The sequence below is a fragment of the Podarcis filfolensis genome (genome assembly GCF_964270895.1).
Source record: "Podarcis filfolensis genome assembly, chromosome: 2".
Lineage (NCBI taxonomy): Eukaryota > Metazoa > Chordata > Lepidosauria > Squamata > Lacertidae > Podarcis > Podarcis filfolensis.
Window position 1 is genome coordinate 9670451 of NC_139605.1, and position 18691 is coordinate 9689141.

At 44.8% G+C, this 18691-nt stretch overlaps 3 protein-coding genes across 5 annotated transcripts in view; all 3 read left to right on the forward strand.

Moving 5' to 3' along the window:
* The window catches only part of LOC310756422 (uncharacterized protein), a 44573-nt gene extending 28119 nt beyond the window's left edge, over nucleotides 1-16454 (forward strand). For 2 of the 3 annotated variants that reach the window (XM_083600426.1, XM_083600427.1), the window contains exons 6-11: nucleotides 1338-1442; nucleotides 3009-3656; nucleotides 4361-4789; nucleotides 8905-9321; nucleotides 10866-11486; nucleotides 14382-16454. In XM_083600426.1, the coding sequence (XP_083456552.1) occupies nucleotides 1338-1442; nucleotides 3009-3656; nucleotides 4361-4789; nucleotides 8905-9321; nucleotides 10866-11486; nucleotides 14382-15061 (2900 nt within the window). In that variant the 3' untranslated portion in view covers nucleotides 15062-16454. The remainder of the gene's footprint in view (nucleotides 1-1337; nucleotides 1443-3008; nucleotides 3657-4360; nucleotides 4790-8904; nucleotides 9322-10865; nucleotides 11487-14381) is intronic. The other variant, XM_083600428.1, reaches the window with a different exon arrangement.
* LOC310756497 (tigger transposable element-derived protein 1-like) overlaps nucleotides 1-18691 on the forward strand; it is a 796241-nt gene that overhangs the window by 352267 nt on the left and 425283 nt on the right. The window lies entirely within an intron of this gene.
* LOC310757094 (uncharacterized protein) overlaps nucleotides 1-18691 on the forward strand; it is a 508648-nt gene that overhangs the window by 348093 nt on the left and 141864 nt on the right. The gene's annotated exons all lie outside the window — the stretch shown is intronic.

Sequence of the window (18691 nt, forward strand, 5' to 3'; positions counted from 1 at the left end):
ATCCGTTCCGAAAGTCCATTCAAGTTACAAAATGTTCGGAAAGCAAAGTGCGGCTTCCGAAAATAGTTTGGAAACCGGAACACTCACTTCTGGTTTTCAATCATTTGGGAGTCGAAATGTACGATTTCCAAGGCGTTCGGCAACCAAGGTCCGACTGTATTTTTAAAAATTTAATTTTTATTAAGTTTCCAAATTTTAACAAATTGATCCAAATTATTAAATTTTATACAATTTTATACAATTAAATTTTATACAATACAAACTCCTGCTGGCCATAATCCCAGCGGGGGTTGCTCTGTTTTCCACTCCTGGTGCGGACCAGAAGAATGAGTGTGTGTGTGTGTGTGTGTGTGTCAGTGTCAATTTGTTTGTTTGAGAGGGGAGGTGTAAAAAAGCATTGTAAAAACCCTTTACAGAGCATAAATAATTGACTCCCCTCTCTTCCCTCGATATCAGATAACGTCATAATGCCAGCACATGGTTCTTTCATGTTGCAGGAGAGGTCAAGAAGAGAAAAGGCCATTTAAGAACCAAACAAACATTGGCTTGTCCCCCCCTTCCTTTCTAGCTGCTGGTTTTTCACACTTGTTAAAAATCATTCAATCATTCAGATACCTTCTTGGCTGAAATCCAGTCCTTTCGGCAGCTGATTAGTTGCAGCCCTTTATCATATGCTGTTTCAGAAGCACCCCATAATTAATGCCAATATTCCAAATTCTTGACGAACCCTGCACAAATCATGTTGCCAACAGGCTCATCAACGGTGGAGACACAAACTCCCAGGTCGTGCCTGCTCTGCCTTTCAGTTTGGCAGACGTGGGCATGGGATGCTGTGAACTCCCCAGAGCCCCCTGAGGGTGGAGTATTGCCAGGAATTTTACCTAATAAGTCCTGGCTTTCCCCTGCTTGAACTTCTCCTTTGCCCCGGAGGGCAGAGGAGAGCTAGCGCCATGAATCATGGGTGTGGTCAGAAACCCTACGTTTTCTTCTAATAAAGCATGAGAACTGATCACACTGGTGTTTTTGGCATCCTTTGGTATCAAACGTGCATCAAACCATTTCCACAGGCCCTCCTTTTGAGCCTGTGGATCAGGACAATGCACAAAATCCCTTTTATCTCCATATTGAGTAAACCACAAACTCATCACTGCTGTGTCACAGAAAAACCTAGAGGTTCAGTTTGGGTGTGGTCTTGTTATTCGCTTCTTGAATTCTCAAGTTCTGAAACCAGAAGTCGGCGAATGCCATGCAGATGAGTTAGAAAAAACCCAAGCACTCCTGATTCCATATGCTTATTTTCTTTACGTGTTCTCTTTCTCTCTCTCTCCTTATCCAAGAGGGCCTGTTTCCCGCACCTGAGATGAACCCTCTACCTCAACATCAGGAATCCATTTTCCCCCAGCAAATGGACTATGGGGCCACTATTCTGGGCAGTCTCTTGAGTAAGTGAGAAAGAACTATAGAATGGGAAGTGAAGATAAGTCAATGCAACAGGGCTAACGGGCACTGTAGTCCCATGATAGATTTCCCCTTCCTGAGGAATCATTCAGTTCTGCTTTAGCTGTGCTTGACTGTTCCCAGCAAAGCAACCAAGGCAGCAGGATTTAACCCTCCCTCATGCATCACCTCAGAGAAGTGAATCAAACAACTACTTGCAAGACTGCATGTTCCCCATGTATGTTCTAAAAGGCTATAGGGCGGCAGGCTAGGAACACCTCCCTAGATTCTGGAAGGTCAACACGTGTCTGAGTAGACATTACCCTGTTGGATGTGCCATTGTTGTGGGAATTCTGGAAAAAAACTTTCAGTTGGAAAATTTCCCTCTCCACTAAACCAACGCACATCTGATTTAGCAAGTTTATTTGACTATTTAAAGGGGGGGGGAGGTATGTTAATTGACATGTTAATTCTACATGTTGTATACATCTGAAACATTTTCCCAATAGCTAAAAATAGCTGAAATATTTGGAGGGTGCAGATTCAGATAACCTGCAGGTACAGTGGTTTAAATGTTCAAGCAGATTCAGACATAACCTGAGGACATAGATTTCCCTTTTAATTATTTTAAGATCGATGGGGGAGGTGAGGCACTGAAAACAACTGTTAAAATACACTATTTTTTTGTGTTGTATGAAGAATTCTACCATACCTAGTTTGCTACCTCGTTGATAGTCAACTGAATTGCAGGAAATTAGAACCAGATCTAATTATAGCTTAGATTTGGTTCACTTTGAATCCACTGCAGTTGCTGACCTTGAAGTCTTAAGGACTTTTATGCCAACAGGCTTGCTCAGGTGATTAAAATGTTCTTGAGTAGCCAGTCATTTTGTCAATTGCTTTATGCTGCTTTAATCTGTTTAAAAGTTAAACCATTGCACACTACCCTGATATTTTGTGAGAGGGTGGGTGTATAAGTACTTTTATAAACAAATTTTTAAAAAGCTTCATTTATATCACATTCATTCATAACGTTCCCTGGTTGAAGTATGTTTGAAGGAGGCCCCCCCATTCTTCCCGTTGTACAGATTGGAGTAATAATTACAATAAGGATAACAATAACAATAATTTTACTATTTATGCTCCACCCATTTGGCTTGGTTTTATCAGACACTCTGGGTGCCATGAGGCTGAAGGAGTATCAGCTTGCCTGGGGCCATCAAATTAGGTTACTTCCCAGATCTAATTCAATTTCTTGTTCAAACCGAACTGAACTCCTACACTGTTTCATACCAGAAGGTGATCCTTTGTATAGTCATGCCTTGGTTTTCAAACAGAATGTTCAACTTTCGAAATGTTTGGAAACCAAGGCGCGGCTTCCAATTGGCTTCCAGTTGCAAAGGCACGCCGGAAACAATAGAGGAAGCCGCATCAAATGTTCGGATTCCAAAAAAAATTCGAAAACCAGAACACTCACTTCCAGGTTTCGATTGTTCGGGAGCCAAAACGTACGAGTACCAAGGCGTTTGACAACCAAGCCGTGACTGTATATTTTCTCATCTTCTGTCCAGGTGATAGACTTCGGACCAAGATCAAAATGGAGAATTCTGATGATGATTTGGAGACGGAATTCAGCTTTGAGGGCTTACCAGATGAACCTGCAGAGGGTGATTCGAATACCGAGGTTTCTGACCCGAGTCCTGAGGGGAAAGAAGATGAGCAGACGGGGAAAGGCAGTAAACGGAAGAGGAAATGTGTGAGGAGGAAAGGCAGATATTACCCCAGGGAGAAAAAGCACATTTGTCCTGAGTGTGGGCACATGGCCTATTACCTTTCGGATATGGTTAGACACATAAAAACCCACTTGACGAAAGGGGCCTACAAGTGCCTGGAGTGTGGGATGACCTACAAAGAGAAATCATCTCTGGAGGCTCACCAGCAAGTCCACATGGCCCAAGGTGATGCCAGCAGCAGCCAAAGTTATGGGGCAACGACCTCAAGTGCCCCGATGCGTAAAGATCACATGTGCCCCACGTGTGGACAGGTCGAAGCTACACCAGAGTGTCTCTTTGAGCATATGATAGCCCACCTGGAGGCAAGGCCTTTCAAGTGTCCAGAATGTGAAAAAACCTTCCGGTATAAGTCGCATCTTGCTCTTCACCAGGAGATGCTACACTCTCAGCAAAAAAATGTTACGGATTACCGCAGGGTGCCCAAAGGTAGGTCTGTTATTTCAATCTGAGGCTTCTTGTGCCTGTTTTGATGTTGCTTGATCCTGTAAGTATTCTGCTGCTGCTTTTCCTCTGCATTTTCATTGCTTTACAGCAGAGCTTTCCGAACGGTGTTGTGACACATTTGTTGGCTACAGTGTGTAGGTATGTCGTGAATGCTACCTGCACTCCTCCCAGGGGGCTGGAAAGGGGTTAGTTGAACTTCTAGTTTGCTAGTAAAACTAAATTACTGTGCATGCTAAAACTACGTCACTAGCATGAAAAGTTTGGAAAGCGCTGTTCTACAGCAAAAGCGGGGAAGCTTTGTAACAGGGGCTGAAGTATCTCTGAGGGAAGCCTGTCAGACGGAGCGTGCCAGCACCCTTTTTCTGCCACCCTTTCCCCTCTCTCTTCCTCCTTGCCCAGCAGATTCCCAGGGTGGGGGCAGATTGCGCTTTCCGGAGACACAAGCTGATTGCCTGCAAAAGGGCTTTTGAAACAGCTATGAGGGCCTAAGTTTCTCACCCTGTGATACAGAAAGTTGGGCTACTAGCGGGGCCGACTTTCTAGTCTAGTTCATCCTTTGGCCTTGTGTGTGCGGTGCTCCCTGTGGTTATACAGTCTTCCGTGTTGTGATACCGTTTGTCTCCTCTCGCCGCCACCTCCGTTCACATCTTCCAGGGGTAAGAGGTCCCCTCTCTCTCCTTTTGCAGCCGCCCCTGGGCCGAGCACAGCTGAAAACTCTCCTCTGCTGCTGCAGCCCCTGTCTACTGCTTTGACGAGCGCCGAGACCTATGGCGCTAGCTCCCCTTCAAAGCTGCTCTTGAGCCAGTCCGAAGGAGAAGGAGTGCCTCTTTCTCGCTATGGGACAAAAACTGTGAAGGTGGTGCTGACCAAGTTTGCCAGGCTCTGCAATGGGAGGAAGCACACCTGCCCTGAATGTGGGTTTGTCTCTGAAAGCTTAGCGGGCATCATTCAACACAGGAGAGTCCACACGGAGGAGGTGCCCCATAAATGCAACAAATGTGGGAAATGCTTCAAGTCATCATCGTACCTCGATAAACACTGCAGCAGAAATACATGCCAGCAAAACAGCCTTGCTCCAGATGCCCCTCTCGAAGACGGCCAGGTGTCATACGAAGGTGAGCATAATAATTTGGTTGGTCCCCAATAATGTGCAAAATATAGGCATCCCCCCACTTGCTGTTATGTCCCCTGGCTCCACACATGTATTTGAAATTGCATAAAGTGGGGAGGGCGCTCTTGAGAGAGGCTGGCCTGCCCTGCCTCCAGGGATTGGCAAGTTGAGCTTGGGGGTTCGTGGCAGGGTGGGTAGCTATGCTGCTGTGGGGCTTCTTGGTGCTCTGTTAGTCTCGGATGTTTCTGGAGAGTTTTCTTTTTATCTGGTCTCTCCCTCCACCCCCTTTGCCTACTCGTGGGGCGATGAGGGAGAGCAGAGGGACTCAGATCCTGCCTAAGGAATAAAATTGACACGTGCAAGCGAGGAAGGAGTGAGCCAAGGCACGAAGCACCCCCAAAGCGACAGCTCTGCTGGCCAGGAAGAAGAAAGTGAAGGAGGGGGTGTGAGTGGGGGGTGGCAAGACACTTGGAACGGCTGTGCAAGCTGTCCCCCCCCCCCTCCAGCGTTCTCCTCTTTTTGTGCTGTTTTGGTGCCTTTTTCTGGTTTAAATCCTCGGTTAATGATACGTGCCTAGATAAGTGGAATGTGTTTAAGTGGTGGGGTGTCAGGTCAGTTTCACAAGAGCAGACAGAACTGCAAGCCTTCATGGAAGCATTGTTGCATGTGCACTTTGTGCTTTTGTATACTTGCGAGCAAAATATCCGTTGTGTGGGGAGAGGTCCCATATACAGTGGTACCTTGGCTCTCAAACTTAATCTGTTCTTGAAGTCTGTTCAATTCCTAAAATGTTCGAAAACCAAGGCGAGGCTTCCGATTGACTGCAGTCAAGCAGAAGTCGTGTTGGACATTCGGCTTCCAAAAAGCGGCCGAAAACCAGAACAAGTTTTATCAAAATGTCAGTACGTTGTAACAATGCGCGCCAAGCTTGCAGGGGCTTTCCTTCCCCAGCCAATCAGGCAGTCCACTTCTATGCAAAAAGTAAAAAAAGAAACTTAATATAAAAAACCACTGCGCCCCCCCCCCCATTATATCAGGGATAGGTGGAATTAACTTACACTTAGCAGGGAAGGTTTGAAAGCAACTTTAGGACTTATAGAAAAGCACCGTGCAAATTGCGTCTCACCACAGCCGGGAGGGGCTTCCTTTTTTCATCCCGTCTCACACCGAATGGTTTCCAAATCAGTCCAAATTGTTCCAAATTTAAATCTTCTGTTTAAATTTCGGCTTTTTATGTCCTGAAGAGTCTGCCGCTCAATCCACTCTGAGCCAGAAGCTTCACTTTGCGGAGATAGCGATGGATCCCAGCACTCACACCTCAATCCCGTCTTTTCTTCTCCACTCCTTACAGAGCAATCCGAGAGATGGGAGAGATCACCCAGAGTGCAGCCAGATCACATGCACCCAAAACAAATCCTTTTGGGTTTTTTTGAGGTCCACAGCGCCTTTGTGTGGCCTCATATCCCCCCGCAAAGCTCAGATCTTTCCCGGAGGGCTAGATCTGTGCTCCATGGTGATCCGTGACAAACCGGAAGTCCTTTTCCTTGTCTGTCTCTTGCCCGCCCCCCGGATTTTTGCTGGAAGTTGTCATGCCTTGAGCAGAGCTGATATCCCAATGTTGTTCCAACAATTTCTCCCTCAGTCAGTCCCATACAGTGGTACCTTGGTTCTCAAACAGCTTAGTTGTTGAATAAAACTGCTGCTGAACGGTGAAAACCCAGGAGTAGATGTTCCAGTTTTTGAATGTTTTTTAGAAGCCGAACATCTGATGCGGCTTCCACTTGAGTGCAGGAAGCTCCCTGCACCTTGGTTTTCAAACGGTTTTGGGAGTCAAACAGACTTCTGGAATGGATTAAGTTCAAGAACCAAGGTAACCACTGTACTCTGTTTTTATCATTTTAACATTACTGGGCTACAAAATTCACTCTATCTGTGTAGCTGGTTTTTAGCCGGTTTTTTTCCAGCCCCGGGAGGAGAGTGATCTGGCATTTTGCCAGTGTACTTGGCAAGCTTCCAGATTCCGTTCATCCCCCCTTTACACCAAAAATAAACTAGCCTTCCAGGTTACATACTCACGGTGTGATAAATTGCATAGTCCAATTAACTCAAATTCCGCATGCCTTCCAAATACTGTACCATTCTTGCAAAGTGGTATTCAGCGCAATCCAATTAGATTTCTCCCATGCTTAGTCCTGTGCTTCTTTGTTATGCATCTTTAACAATAGCTGCATAAGTCACTCGATCTCCATCAATATCCTTTTCCACCATCTTTCCTCCCAACATAAGAAAAGTGGTCTATTATCCTGCCAGTGCATTTGGCAAGCTTCCAGGCTCTGGTCATTCCTCTATTTCACAGAAGATAAGAAGGCTTCTCTGTTCCATACTCCACTGTGATAATTAGCAGTCACCCCCTTTTTTTTGTTCACACAGTTCTATTTTATATTGTATTCCAGATCTGCATCTCTGCAATCCAGTTCCTTGTTCTTCACTTGCTCATTAAAAATTGCTTTATCTTTCTAGAGAAGGTTGCCAAATCATAAATATAAAAGGAAAAAACTTTATTTCAAGAAACTGAAGGCTCCCCCACACCATCTTTTACACCGAATAAAGTTTTCTTTCAAGTTCAAACCTTAGCAACCTTGCAGCTGCTTCCGTTATGCAGTTTATTATCTCAACATTTCCAGCATGTGCCTGTACTTTAGTCCCAATTAAACTCTAATTAACAGGAGAACCTCTGCTTCTTAATGGTGACGTAGGAGGGTTATCGGCAGATGAAGCACTTTTGTGCTCAGTGTCTCTGCCTCTTGCATTCCATGTTGAAGTGAGAGCCAGATACCAAGACACCTGCGACTGAAGCTCCTCCCCCCCCCCCCCCCGTCCCTGAGGGGAACTTGCAAGGATAATTACCCTCGATCATCCTTGGTTTTTCCTTTGTCGACAATCTCCTGCTGTCCTGGGAGCTGTCTCCATTAAGGCACTGGAACCAGAAGCCATGTGACCTTGATCTCTGATTGTGCAGGAGAGCTGAGGGCATTCCCTTTCTGCCTGCTCCCCAGGTAGCCTTTTGAAGTGCTGAACGAACTGCAAAGATGCTCATTCACCCTTGATCATTCTTGGTTTTTCCTTTGTCTACGATCTCCCGCTGTCATGGGAGCTGTCTCCATTAAAGCAATGGAACCAGAAGCCGTGTGACCTTGATCTCTGGTTGTGCAGGAGAGCTGAGGGCATTCACTTTCTGCCTGCTCCCCAGGTAGCCTTTTGAAGTGCTAAATGAACTGCAAAGATGCTCGTGCACACATTTAAATAGATGCTTCTCTCACAGGCAGGGTTGAGAGGGGGCAGGAAACACATTGTAGTTTGTAAATAAATAGAGAAATCTTGCTGGAGAAGCTGTTTCTTCTGATCACACAGAAGATACTCACTTTGGAGAAAAGGAACTACTATGTGGAAAACACCATTTAAAGCAGAGCTTTACAAACTGTCACAATGTTGGCTGCAGTGTGTTGCACAAATGTTCCCTGAGCTCCTCCCAGGGCTGCAAAGGGGTTAGTTTAGCCTCCAGTTTGCTAGTAAAACTGAATTAGTGTGTCGCAAAATGATGTATATGTATGTCTAAAAAGTATGTCATCAACATGAAACGTTTTGACAGCTCTGCTTTAAACTGATGCATATTCTATTAAATGGAATATTTTTGAAATACAGTAGTACCTCTGTTTTTGAATGTAAAACCATTTGAGTTCTGAAACATTCAAAAACTGAAAACTCAATAGGGAAAACTCAATACGGAAGCATGTTTAACTTCTGAGGCCCGTATGAAAACCAAAATGTTCGTCAACAGATACGTTGGAAAACTGAGGTACCACTGTAGAAGAAAGGATATAATTGTATGATATTTTATGTGCAAGGGATGCAAGTATGACCTATCAATGTTTTATAATTCAAACTACAATTGGGTCGGAGGGGGGACTTTTATATTTCTACAGCATACTTGCCTTTATATACACCTATACCATGTCGTCTCTGATGGGTTGTTGTAACCCATCCTTGTAGGGGCACATTTCTCTAACGCCTTAATCAGACCGATATGCCCTGTCTTGTATTTATTTGCCTTCCCTGCAGGTGTTGAGGACCCTCTGCCCACAATTAAAACAGAGGAAGAAGAGTTTGAGATATCCCCAGAAGGTCTTACATTGAGTCACGAACCTGCTTTGAGTGAACACCCGGGAGAGGGCAGTTTGTCCGCGTTAGCTGCCATGGCAAGTTCAGCTAACTTTCAGAAAAAGCAACACACTTGCCCACAATGTGGATACAAGGCTAGGAGTTTAACAGACCTTGTTTCCCATATGAGGAAACATACTGGAGAAAAGCCCTACATGTGCTCTCGTTGTGGAAAAAGCTTTGCATGGCAAACAAGCCTTAGGAAACACACGAGATATCTTTCCTGCTTAGCAAAAAAGCCTGTTCCTGACACCTCTGTTTCCAATACCCCTTTGGTTCCCCAGATTCCTGTGGCGGAATGTGACGTAACACTTGGCGGTGAGTGCTCGTCTACGGTGAATCATTAGATATTAGAGGATTGTGCAGATTCTTTTCCTAACAGTTGCTGGGAATACAGCTTTGAGGTTATACTTCTTTCTTTTTTGGCAACTGATCTGTGTATAAATTTTATGAAATAAACCAAATCAGATAAATAAGAGAACAAGCCCCTGCCCCAAGGAGCAGAATACTTTACTATTCTAAGTAAGCTCATTTTTTTGCCTCATACTGGTTTGCTATGTATCTTGCCTCTGCCACAAACTCGTGAAGCAGTCCTTTTAGGCAAGATACAGTTTGTGTGTGTCCTTGTCCTTTCTCTGCTTCCCATCAGCAACATGGGAATATTGATTACCTCCCCTTGTAGGGTCTTGTGAGGCCTGTACCAGGATCATGTACTTGAGCACTTTCCTATACACCAGAGGTTCCCAAACTTATTTGGCCTACTGCCCCCTTTTCAGGAAAATAATAATAATAGGCACACACACACACACACACACACACACCCCCGTTACATCAGTAAGCATCATTATACAACAGATGAAATAGGTATGAACAGTTTTTCAAAACTGGACAAGGAGGTGAACTAGGCCCCGTGATTAAAAAAAACCCATGGGGTGGACTGGAGTGAAGCCTGTCAGCTCAGTCCATTATGCCCCACGGGCAGAGTTGGCACTGCAGCCCACCTGCCGTTGGACAAATAAGCAGCCAAGCTATGATCCACTTTCTGGGCCTTCTTTATGTTTCCACTGCCACCTTGTTTTTATCCAACAGCCCCAATTGTACCCAAGCCTACTCCCTTCCCCCACCCTGGATGATTCCAGAGTCCCCCAGGGTGTGGTATTGCCCACTTTGGGAAACACGGATTTACACCCTTCTTTACAAATGGATTTTTAAAAGCAGATTAATATTTTAGGTGCAATCAAAAGTGCTATTACGTTGAAAACTTTTGATTGATTGATTGGTGTCTGCATACACTCCAGCACCTAAATGGGATGAAGCTCTCTAGTTTACTTCCATGGGGCAGGGAGAAAAGGACCCATACAGTCAAACCTTGGTTTTTGAACAGAATTTGTTCCGGAAGTCTATTCGACTTCCGAAACGTTCAGAAACCAAGGCGTGGCTTCCGGTTGCGCAGGCACAACGATAGCAATATTGGAAGCCGCATCGGATGTTCAGCCAACCAACCAGAGTATGAAACCATGTTTTCGAAGCTGGAGTTCTAAACTCTGCTTACACTGACAGTGGTCTTAATGTTGCACCCCAAAGCCACAACCCTAGCTCATTCCTGGTTGGTTTTCATGCCTCACCCCAGAGGCCTGCCTGGCTACAGAAGTGCAAGGCAAGAGCAGGTGGAAAACAAAAGCAGCCGTTTGCCGAAAGATGCTCCAGTTACTTTGCTTGTCCATGGGACTGTCCTTCACAAAAACCAGGGAGAGTGTAGCATGTTTGTAGCTCTTGGCTTTCAAAATAAAGGGGTTATATAGCCTCTCCCCCGACCCTTGCGGCAACAGCCCTATATCTCAATTATCTCTGTATCCTGACAGATGAGGAGGAGTTAATTAACATCCTGGCGAAGAAAGCTCAGAAAAAAGGAGTGAAAGTGCAGGAACTCCCCAGAAAACCTTCGGGTGGCGGATCTCGGGCTCAAGGTCAGCAAGAATCGACTCGCGACCGAGAAACCAGGGCTGGCAAGAGGAGCAGGTATCTATGGATGGAAAAGAACATCCAGTGTCCTGAATGTGGGCACAAATCCTACTATATCTCCGACCTGATGAGACACCAGAAAAGCCACGGAGGCGAGAAGCCCTACAAGTGCCCTGAATGCTGGAGAGCTTTCTCTGACCCTTCTGCCTGCAGCAAACACTACAAGACAGTCCACCGCCCTGACAGTCATTCTGGCGGCAGGAAGAAGCCCGCCAACAGAGCACGGAGCCTTCAGAAGGAGAAGAAGCACACGTGCGGCAAATGTGGGCATGAAACCTACAAATTGTCAACCCATCTTATCCATATGAAAAGCCACGTGGGTGACGGACCTTTTCCCTGTGACAAGTGCGGGCTAAACTTCACTTACAAATCGAATCTTTCCCGGCACAAAAAGTCCCACGAGGAAGATCTCTCCAATGCCAGAAAGAGCGCTCTCTCTGTACACCAGCAAGTTCCTACAGGTGAGCGCCGTATGATTTGAATCAGGAAGGGTTTTTAAAAATTAATTTAAAAAACACAAACTGCTAATTATCTCTGTTTATGTTTTAGTGGGCTTAACAGAAGAAAGTACCCTAAGAAAAAGGAATCTCATAAAATCTGTTCCCATCCCACCCCCTGCCCACCCATATCATCTTTACTCTTCAGTCTCAAAACCAGAGTATGGGGATATTACCAACTAAGTTCTTATCAGATTAAACTGATTAAAATTAACGAACCTCAACATATTAATGTCTGTTGACTTCAGTGGGTCTTCTCTGAGTAGGACTAACATTGTGTACAATGCACGATTCATGTGGCTAGTTTGGTTAATGGTAGCCTGACAAAATTCAACAAGCCTCATCTTAGAATGAATGTTCTGGTTCTCTTTGTATGCTCTCTGCCATCCCTGAAGATATAACCAAATGTGCAAGCTCTGCCATGTATGGGTACCAATATGTTGTTTCATAGTAAAATGGAAATTTGATGGGAATTGTAAAATGATGCTTTTCTCAGGAGGACCAGCGTACGAGTAGTCCCTTTGTCAGTAGTTCTGTTGCAAGCTGCCCAGAGAACCAGTGTTTCTGTGTGGCATGTTAGTTTTTGCAAATATGGCAATGTCTGTAAAAGCATCCTGGAGATAGTATTACAGTGGTACCTTGGTTCTCGAACTTAATCCATTCCAGAAGTCCATTTGACTCTTGAAACTGTTTGCAAACCAAGGTGTGGCTTCTGATTGGCTGCAAGAGCTTCCTGCAGTCAAGTGGAAGCCGTGTTGGATGTTCAGCTTCTGAAAAACATTCGCAAACAGGAACACTTAATTCTGGGTTTGCGGTGTTCAAGAGCCAAGCCGTTCGGGAACCAAGGTACCATTGTAATGGGATTCAAGTCATGTGCCCTTCTAAGTTACGATCGCAAAAGCGTTCCTGCTAGCGCAACAGGGCCTTTCCCCTTTGCTCCCAAAATTGGCTCAGTGGAAAATTCAACAACAGCATACCAGGGGATGAGAGGGCAAATGGTTCCATCTGTCCAATAATGTTTGCACTCACAGAACAACTGCCTCAGTGCTGCGTTAAATTATTCCCCCCCCTTTTTTGGGGGGTAAATGCTTTTTATTAAGTTACTATTACACCACATACAAACATGACATTTAGAAAACAAACTACAAAAGACTTATGTTATCCAATCTTTAGTTCTTATTCTATTCTAATTGACTCCCTTCCTTCTCACCGTGGGTCTTTTTTAAAACTTGATAAACTGTTTCTTTTTCATTTCAACATTTCTACCGTTCTCCATATGTTCTGTTTGTACAGTGGTAGCTCTAGTTGCGGACACAATCCATTCCGGGGTGCCATTTGCACCCCGAAAAGTATGCAACTAGAGCGGCGCTTCTTCGCATGTGTGGAGCGCACAGAGCGCTTCTGTACATGCATGCAGAACAAAACCTGGAAGTATATACTTCGAGGTTTACCACGTTCGCAACCCAAAAAGCCGCAATGTGAAGCAAACGCAACAAGAGGTATGACTATATTTAGTTTTGCAAAAATTATTTGAAGTAAGTTCAGATTTTAATTTGAGGGCACTGGTTTTTTTTAATCATCTCTGTACTTCCCCCACCCTTTTTGAAATTTTTGTTTAGACTGTCCCCTAACTGCATCCATCATTTTTGCCAACTCAGTGTAATCAAATAATATTTCTTGCTCCTCTTTTTTTGTTGGTACTGTTTCACTTTTCCAGTTTTTTGCAATTAGTATTGTTGTTGCGTAAAGGAACATTATCTTATTTTCATTTGTGATGTCTGAATCTACTATGCCCAATAGAAATGCTGCTTCTTTTTTTACAAAAGTTCGTTTAAATATTTTTTTCAACTCCTCATATGCCGTGTCCCAGAAGCTCTTAATTTTATTACAGTTCCACCACATAGGAAGTAGCGTCCACTCTGATTGATTACACCTCCAGCACATTTTGTTTTATACATTTTGGTTATTTTAGGTGTTATATACCACGTATAAAAACATCTTGAGAAAATTTTCCTTTATCGAGTTGCAAATAATTGAATATTTTTGCCCTAGGTCCATTGCCCAAATTATTCCCTCCTTTCTTTCCTCTGCACTTCATTATTATCCCACCTTTTACATTTGCTCATGACAAAGGCTGTAACAACACTCGTGACTCCATAGTGGTATCTTCACCCCTGCAGTCGCCTTGGAGCGGCCCTGATGTGCCCAGACCATTTGACCATTTTAGGTCTCAAATGTCCAACGTTACCCTGGCAACCTACAGTGAGGGAAGAGCATCATAAAATCCTCTTCCTGGGTCTCCGATCGCTTTGAGGATGGTTGATTTACACTCTGGTGGTAAAACATCTTGCCGTTTGTACCACTTTCAGGTTGGGGCAGGTGGTTGTTGTTTTTATTTTCATTATATATTTTGTGGTTTTATATTTTGATTTTGTTCTGTGAACCGCCCTGAGACTTCTGGGTATAGGGTGGCATGAAATTCATTAAATAAAATAAATAAGGAGAGATAGAATGCAGCTTAGGAGGAAGAGCTCCACAAAGGCAGAACACACGAAAATCACGCCTGATACATTCTAAAAGGTTAAATGCAATTAAACTGAAGCACTGAAACATTATTAAAATAATGAAAATATACACCTGGGGTCTCTTAATTCTTATATCAAAAGGATGGAGGGACAGCTGTCATCAAGGCCATGCTCTTCCTTATACATCCCCATTTGCTGAAGCTCAGTGCAGCAGGGCTATAATTGAAAAGCATTGATGCCTGGGAGAGCTCTTTCCTCCTCCTCCACCGCTACCCTTCTTCCCTTGAAATGGGCTGGTCTCATGCCTGGATTGTTTTTCCCTCTGTCCCTGCAGGCAACACGGTGACAGTGGAACTGAAACCTCTGAAAGTGCCGGTACTGAGCCACATGGACGATGCCAAGCTGGCTGAGCTCCGGGGACGATGGGGCCTTTGTAAACAGGAAAGGGGAGAAAAAGCAGAAGAGCCTGTTGCCTCCGCCGAGGGTGCTTCCGCTGCCGAGGGTGCTTCCACTGCCGAGGGTGATTCCGCTGAGGATGCCTCCACTGAGGATGCAAAGAGTGACTCAGCCAAGGATCCTGAGGCTGAGGCTGCGGAACTTGAGCTAGCAGAGATTAAAGCGAAAGTCCGTGCGAGGCTGGAAAGGTTTGCGTATTCCAAAGGCGGGGAGACAACTCCCAGCCCGCCAGAGCCAGACACCAGCCAGACTGCCCCGGTGGAAGAGAAGCCACCGCCTCCCGAAAGTTCTGCAAGCGAGAAATCCTCTGAGGGTGAGCCTGCCGCCTTAGCTGACCAACAGAGTACCGACACAGGGGACGGGCCCCACGAGTGCGAGGATTGTGGGGAGCGCTTCATGTGGATGGACAAGCTGCTCTGCCACCGGGCCACGCACACGGAGGCAAAACCGTACCTCTGCTCCATGTGCGGGCAGGATTTCATTCGGAAAGATTCCTTGGAAGCCCACGAGAAGACTCACGGCTTTGAGTGCAGCAAGCGCTTTGAGGAAGCCTCATAGGGCAGGATTGGTTATCAAGGATGATGCTGAATTGTTAGCTGAGGAGAGGAGATGGGAAATAGCGGCACAACCGCAAAGGAAAGACTTAGGACCCATCTCCAGCCCAGTTCAGACAGTTTTATAGACTTGCCCTGAGTTGTCCCACTGACTGTTGCAGCAGGTTTGGGGCAGTGGCCTTCCAGATGTTGAGGGATTTCCCAAACCCCTTGCCATTGACCATGTCAGCTGCATGGACTGATGAGAAATGGAGTTCAGCGACACCTGGAGGGCCGCAGGTCCCCCCACTTGAGAACTATCCTGTCTTAAAAAGGCTTAACTCGGAAGCACGTTCCGCTGGGAGCTGGTCTCCTCCGTTGGTAAGTGTGTACTTAGGGTGCAGCCCTGTGCATGGTTCACGTTGTACTGCACTGGGCTTATCTCTTGGTCAGGAAGTCTTGGTCACACCGTCGCAAGCATTGAAATCTGTTTTGCAGTTGTTACTCTTTCAAAGTCTGAAAAGGCAGTGGCACAGGAAACGGAAGGTGTCAACAACTTTATACAGCAACCCCACCCCTTTGCGGAACAGGCGTGGTGGTGATTGAGCATTCAAAGGAGGCCACTAACTTTTTTTACTGGCCCCTGCTCCTCTGCCTTCAATGTCTGTCGATATTCTCAGGTTACAGGTCTGACCTCTTCCATGCTGCTGGGTTGTTGTTATTTTTTGGCACATGGTGGTGGCTTAACGGCCCAAGATCAAGCCAGGCTGTGTATGTTTTGACCAGTTTGCAACCTGAACTCAGACTTCTGCCCTTGTAATGTAATATACCTCCATCTCTTCCTACTGCTTTCAAAGTTTCCGAATCTTGCCTCATGACTTTTTATCATTCTCTTTTAATTATTTTTAAAAATTAGGCAAGAGCCCTGGCTAGTTTGGATACTATAATTCAGTAGACTTTAGACATGAAAACATAAGCGTCCTTTTAGCTTAGCATTCTGTTTCCTGCACCAACCCACTGTTTTCAGAAAGCCCTTAAGCAGGGCGATTTCCCTGCTAGCATCTGGTTTCCTGAGGTTTCCTGAGGTTCTATTTCACTTGCCTTGCTGACAGTCCTGAATAAGGGTGTCTTAGAAATATTGAGTGGTGGTTGGGAAATAAGTGATGATTGGGAAGGGGACGTTTTGTATAATTTTGTTTGTCTTGGTGCTGATGGGAAGCAAAAGTGCACTGGAGATGAGAAAGTAACAACCTTAGAAGTATAACTTACCTGAGAAAAGTAATATCTATTCTAGAATGCAAAGTAAAAGTTGTAAATTTTTTTAGAGCTGTGGCGTCATGTTGTTTGTATAAATTTGTGGCAGCTGCAGAGTTTGTGGACATGAATTCTCATAATCAATAAAGAATTTTTCAATTTTAGATCCTTACAGAATCTTTCCCCCACTGTCAATGTTGGAATATTTTGGGAGCTTACCTTTATAAAGGCTTACGGCTGCAATGCTATGATGACTTTTAAAAGTGTTAGGTTACACAGACATTCATCACAGTGGAGTCATAAAAATGGGGGAGGGGAAACTAATGCACAAAAACTGCAAGAGAGTTAAAGCCAGGTACTTTATGGTTCTCATTGATTCATTTTCCAGATATATTCATGTGTTCAATCTCAAGCAGAAATCAGAAGCATTTCCTAGGTTCAAGGAATTCTGTGCTTGGTTGCAAAATGTGCATGATAAACAGGTGAAATGTTTGTTTACAGATCGAGGGGGAGAATTCACTTCTCAGCAGTCTGAAGCTTTTCTAAGGAATTCAACATGACCTTTCAAGTCCATGGTCTCCTTGGATGAATGGACTTTGTGAAAGGGCGAATCAAACATTGCTTCAAGGCTTGAAAACCTTGCTGTATGATGCCAGTCTTCCAGAGAGTTATTGGGCAGAAGCGCTCAGCTGTTTTGTTTATACTTATAATCGTAGATTGTCATCACCGATTGGTTGAACACCCTATGAAAAGATGTTTGGCAAGAAACCATTCATCAAGCACATGATAATTTTTGGTTCTGACGTGTGAGTTCACACACCACAAAGCTCCAAGTTAGGCAAATGTGGTTTGCATGGTATCTTTCTAGGTTATCAGAAAGGTTCTTACAGAGTAATGATGACTGACACTAACACAGACTCACTAGGTGTGTTGAGTACAATGCCAAGTGGGAGAATGTGGGAATTTTCCAATGTTATTCTGATGACACTGAAGAGTCTGAGGATAAACAGCAGCAAAACCCCACACCCACTGATGAAGGTTCTGATTCTGAAACTGACTCAGATGGTTCAGAGGATTTCAAGAGTGCTAAGGCCTCTCTGCGACCCTCTGAAGGCTCTGATCAAGAATTGGAGGAACCACTGTTCACTATAGGCCACTTTTCTCCTAAGAAAGAAGAGGAAAGCGTTGAAGACTTACGTCTGATTCACAGGTCTGAAAGAGCCACAAGAAGTAAACCTCCAGAGAGATTTGCAGATGAATTTGCTAAAGTAGCTAAAGCTGTAACTGTTGTTAATAGCGCCAAGAAGGTATTTGTGTCGGAATTCAAGCCCATATCAGGAGAAACTGGCAACAATCCCAGGCACCCGGCTTGATTCCCTGTTGACCCCCCTGGCTGCATTCCCCAGCAAGCACAGGCAAGGTCTCGATAGGTGATTCTTCTCAAACGTGAGAAGAACATACCCCCTCTTTCCTGCCCCCCCCCTCCGGCAGGGGAAAGAGATAGACAGAAACGTATTTACATGCCTTTATTTCTGTCTTTGCAACGTTACAAAAAACATGACTGCTTTCTTCAAACTCCAGCAGTGTAGTGACAAACACTTCCTATACTTCCTGGACAGGAACAAACGGAAGAGCTCATATTACACTCTGAGCTAATTCTGGTGCTTCACACTGTGAATTGACTGTCCCTCTGTTTCCCACGGACAGTCCCAACATTCCCATCATGTTTACTTTTCATGCTAGCAGTTTGCAGCAGCATTGCATCCATATCGTAACATACTCCCCCATATGAATCAATGTGCGCTGTGAACATAGCTTGATCCAGAGAAGAAAACAAACAGTTGTTATACATATAACACTCCCCTGTTGTTTCAGTTCCACCCTTGGAACTACCCGCCACTGGTTTCCCCAGTGTACCTCTCTGGTTGTCTGACTTCCAAGGAACAAGTGCATCTGCATTACCTTGGCTAGGGAATGTAGTGTTACATTTAGCAACTCCCTGTTGTGTCTTTGTCTCTGACTTAGACACAGCTTCAACCTGTCTTGAGTTGTCAACAATAGTAACACATGCAACAGCTGAGTTAGCAAACTCTTTTGAATACCTCTTGGGTAGTACACCCTTTGTAACTCTCTCGGACCTGCGTATTAGGTGCTGATCCTCTCTGCTCACTGGTTCAGTCTCAGGACTCTTTGGAGAACCAGTTCCAATAGTGAACAGTGGTTCATTCTCCACCTGTGAAGGTCTAGCCATTGTGTGAGATTTCCTCTCAATGACTGTGTCAACTGAGCTCTTTGAGCTATCACTGTCACTCTCAGTACCACTGTAATCAGTAAAATCATCATCATCATCTGAATTGTCCTCAGTGGGAAATGTGTGAACAATTACTCTCTCCTGTTCAGG